The 4,300-nt window shown below is 44.5% G+C and overlaps 1 protein-coding gene across 1 annotated transcript; it reads right to left on the bottom strand.

The window, feature by feature from the left end:
* Nucleotides 1-1,359: 1,359 nt before the first annotated feature.
* LOC116716723 (protein NYNRIN-like) lies at nucleotides 1,360-2,490 on the bottom strand. The gene is made up of 2 exons (XM_032557541.1): nucleotides 1,417-2,490; nucleotides 1,360-1,372 (listed from the first exon to the last, which is right to left on the bottom strand). Exons 1-2 carry the CDS (start codon nucleotides 2,454-2,456, stop codon nucleotides 1,360-1,362), a joined length of 1,053 nt encoding a protein of 350 aa, XP_032413432.1. The 5' UTR covers nucleotides 2,457-2,490.
* Nucleotides 2,491-4,300: the final 1,810 nt, after the last annotated feature.

Raw genomic sequence — 4,300 nt, 5'->3', positions numbered from 1 at the left:
TGAAGGTGCTCCTCCCATGAGTTACTATATATCACAATATCATCGAGATAGGCACAGGCATAGTCATCACATCCATGCAATACCTGATCCATAAGCCTTTGGAAGGTAGCAGGTGCGCCATGCAGTCCGAAGGGCAAAACTGTAAACTGGAAGAGTCCCCAAGGGGTCCGAAAGGCCGTCAACTCCCTGGACTGCCTGGAAAGGGGCACTTGCCAGTAACCTTTGCACAAGTCGATAGTTGTCAGGTATTTAGCCTTGCCCAATCTACTGACCAAATCATCAATGCGAGGAGTAGGGTAGGAGTCGAAGTTTGATACAGAATTAAGGTACCTGAAGTCTATACAGAAGCGCATTGTTCCATCTTTCTTCGGCACCAAGACGACAGGATTACACCATTCACTTTTGGAAGATTCAATAATCCCGAGGGACTGCATCAATTCCATCTCTCTCTTCAGGGAGCTGAGAAGGCGTTCTGGAATCCTGTAGCTCAGACGTTTAACTTTAGCATCACTTTTCAACACAATCTCATGTTCAAGAATGTCTGTACGACCTGGATATTCTTTAAATATCTGAGGATTACATAATGCTCTGACCTGAAGTTGTTGTTCACTTGACAGATGTTTCAAGTCAAGCTCCATCGGTGTTGATGAGGGCAGGAACTGATCATCAACAGCTTCCTCCTCTTCCACAGCTCTAATCAGCATGACTTCTGCCCCCATTTTAGGCTGCTCTGTCCACTCCTTAAGGAGGTTTACATGCAGCACTTTGGTGGAATGTGGATGTCCCAATTTAACAACGCGGTAGGTGGTAGGTCCAAGCTGTTTTGTTACCTCAAATGGCCCCTGCCACTTGGCCAGAAGCTTGCTCTCACTAGATGGTAGCATAACCAGAACCTTCTGGCCTGGGACAAAGGTCCTCTGCCGGGCTGACTTGTCGTACCAAGCCTTCTGGTACTTTTGTGCTTCTGCCATGTGCTGCTGGGCTAGAGCCGTCATCTTTTGTAGTCTCTCTCTCATCTGCATAACATAGGAGATAACATTAACAGGCTCCTCCCTCCCCTCTTCTCCAGCCCAGGTCTCCTTTAATAGCGCCAGAGGTCCCCTCACCTCATGACCGTATAAAAGTTCAAAGGGAGAGAACCCGGTGGAGGCCTGTGGTACTTCTCTGTAGGCGAAGAGGAGATACGGTAACCATTGATCCCAATCGGAGCCGGTTTCGTCCACAAACTTACGTAGCATTTGCTTCAGTGTTTGGTTGAATCTCTCCGTGAGCCCATCCGTCTGTGGATGATAAGGGGTAGTTCGAACACCCTTAATCCCCAGTAGCTGATATACCTGCTTTAGGAGAGCAGACATGAAGTTAGTGCCTTGATCTGTCACAATTTCACAGGGAAATCCAACCCTTGAAAAATGTTGCACCAAGGAGACAGCCACGGCTCTTGCTTTAATGGTCTTTAAAGGGAACACTTCTGGGTACTTGGTTGCATAATCTGTTATCACCAACATATATCGATGTCCAGATTTGCTTCTTTCAAGTGGACCCACAATGTCCATACCCAAGCGCTCAAAAGGCGTGTCAATTAAGGGAAGAGGCTGCAGTGGTGCTCTTGAAGGGAACTTATTGGAGGTTAATTGGCACTGAGAGCAGGTCCTACAAAACTGGGCAACATCAGTCCGTAATCCAGGCCAGTAGAAATGGCGCTTGATGCGAGCCAGAGTCTTATGTGTCCCTAGGTGGCCAGCCCAGGGAATTGAGTGGCCCAAAGTAAGCACCATCCCTCTTGCATCCCTTGGGACCACAAGCTGCCTAAATGCCCCCTGTTGGCGATAAAGGATATTTTTCTGTAGAACAAACTCGTCAGCACTACCCCTGTGGTTACCTTTCTGGGGTTCCTTGGCTTTCAGAAAAAGAGCAGCCAGACTGGAGTCATCACGCTGGATTTGAGCTATGTTTAAAGGCATCTTAAAACCTTGGGGCAGATCCTGAACCCCTTCTGTAGATGCAACAGGTGTATGCAGAAACTTCTCCCGTCGCTTTTGTCGACGTGATTTTCTAGATTTTCCAGGCTGCACATCTAAGTCTGCATCATAAAAAGGCAGCACACTCAGTATTGGAGGAGACTCTTCTGGCTTTTTTGCTTGAGAACGAGTTACTACATTACAGTTCTGTGGTTTGTGCAGCAAGTCAAACAAAACGGGTAAGTCACTACCCAACACTACTGGAAAAGGGAGATTTTCTGCAACACCAACATTCAACAGGTATAATTGTCCTTGCACTTCAATATACATGTCTGCTGTGGGGTATTGCCTTTCATCACCATGCACACAGCGGATGAGGATGGTGTCTGATGTGCAGATTATATTGGATGGAACCAGCTCTCTATCAACAAGTGTCTGTACACTACCAGTGTCAATTAAGGCCTTTACACTTTTCCCATTGACTTTAACTTCACTCATTTTCACAGACTGTCCAACACTGATGCAATTCTCACTTTTGAGTGGAATAACACACAGTTGAGTGAGTTTAGGAGGGTTCTTTGGGCACATGGGTTTTGTATGGCCTTCTTGCCCACACAAATAACAAATAGGCACTTTATTGTATTGCTTGGGTGTTGTGCTTACTGCCTGGATTTCCCTTAGGGAGGCCTTACCCACAGCAGATACACCCTTTTGATGATGTTGTACAGGTGCAGCCCTGCGTGCATCTTTAGATGTCTTCCAAGAAGAGTAACTCCATGGTTGTCCTTTCCGTCTTGCAGCCACAAACACCTCAGCCAGAGAAGCAGCTTTGGAAGCTGTTGGAGGATCATGTTCCCGGACCCAAACCTGAAGCTCAGGAGACAGCATACGGAGATATTGCTCCAAGACAATAATTTCACCAATAGCCTTCACTGTTTTACCTTTAGGTTGGATCCACTTTTCATACAACTCTTTTAACCTTACATACAGCTCCTTAGGAGTTTCGCCAGGCTCCACTTCTGTAGAACGAAATCTCTGGCGATAGGTTTCTGGGTTAATGTCATATTTCTTAAGAATTGCATCTTTGACAGATATATAATCATTCACTTCATCAATGTCCATATGCACATAAGCACTTCTAGCTTTTCCAGTGAGCAATGGAACAAGACGAAAGACCCAGTCATTCTCTGGCCAGTTACATGAAATTGCAATCCTCTCAAAAGTCATTAAAAAATGTTCAATATCATCAGTTTCTGTTAACTTTTCTAGTTTAGGCTCCAGGAAGGAACGAAACTGACCTGAAGTTAAGATGACTTTACGGTCTCCTGGCAGCAGGTTTTTATCCTGTAGTTCTGGTTCCTCCGAGTCAGAGTTTTCCAGCTTAGCAGGTTCAAATGTTGGAGAAGTACGAGCTTGCACTTCTAACTGTAAAAGACTAAATTGGTGCTGGAGAGTCTTGAACCGTTGATCTTGGCGAGCTGTTTCCTCTCTCATCATTCTATTCTGTGCCTCCTGCTGGCTCATGTGGGCACGAAGAATACTGACCAGATCTGCATAAGTTGGTTCTACTCCCCCTTCCTCCTCAGTGCCTACATGTCCTCCAGATGCTCCTGCTTCGGTGCAATCAGTCGGCTCATCAGGGCCTGCTGTCCCTTGCGACTCCACAAAATTGCCTCGTTTACTCCTTCCTCCACGCTGCATGTTGCATCAAGGTTGGTAATGGAAAAAAAAACTTTGTACTCCTGGCTGGTAAGAATCCCACTTCTGACACCAAGTGTGAAGGTTTTGCATAGACCAGCCAGAGAGACGTTGATGAAAATTCAAAATATAATCTTAATTTATTAACAAAAAGAATCCAAAAATGATAAATTGGGCCCAAACTGAGGTCAACATAACAAAATACAACTCAAGTGGTAACAGAACAAACTCAAGCACAAACTGACCTAACAAACAAGACATGAGGGGAACTTAAATAGTGGCTGATCAGACCATTAACACACACTAGGGGGTAATTAAACACACAAAAACCTAACAAATATTGGTCAGAATATTACTAAATCTATAAATGAAATAAATATCAGAATTTAACTAACTTTCCAAAAGAAGAAACATTAAATAAATGGTCAAATTAAACTAAAGACCAAATTTCCCCCTCCCCTGGTGAACAAATGGAATGGTCCGCTGAGGAAGTTTGACAACCATATATGGACACCAATCAGCTGGAGCTCATCTCTGATTTTCAGCCACAGGTCCAGAGGAAACTGGTAACTCAAAAGAAAAATAATTAATTTGTTGTATTTAACAAAATATACAAAGAACTGACACATAAAGTTAACTAAATG

Source organism: Xiphophorus hellerii, unplaced genomic scaffold (genome assembly GCF_003331165.1).
Source record: "Xiphophorus hellerii strain 12219 unplaced genomic scaffold, Xiphophorus_hellerii-4.1 PGA_scaffold_83__1_contigs__length_249999, whole genome shotgun sequence".
Classification (NCBI taxonomy): Eukaryota; Metazoa; Chordata; class Actinopteri; order Cyprinodontiformes; family Poeciliidae; genus Xiphophorus; species Xiphophorus hellerii.
This window is presented reverse-complemented; position numbering and strand designations above follow the sequence as displayed.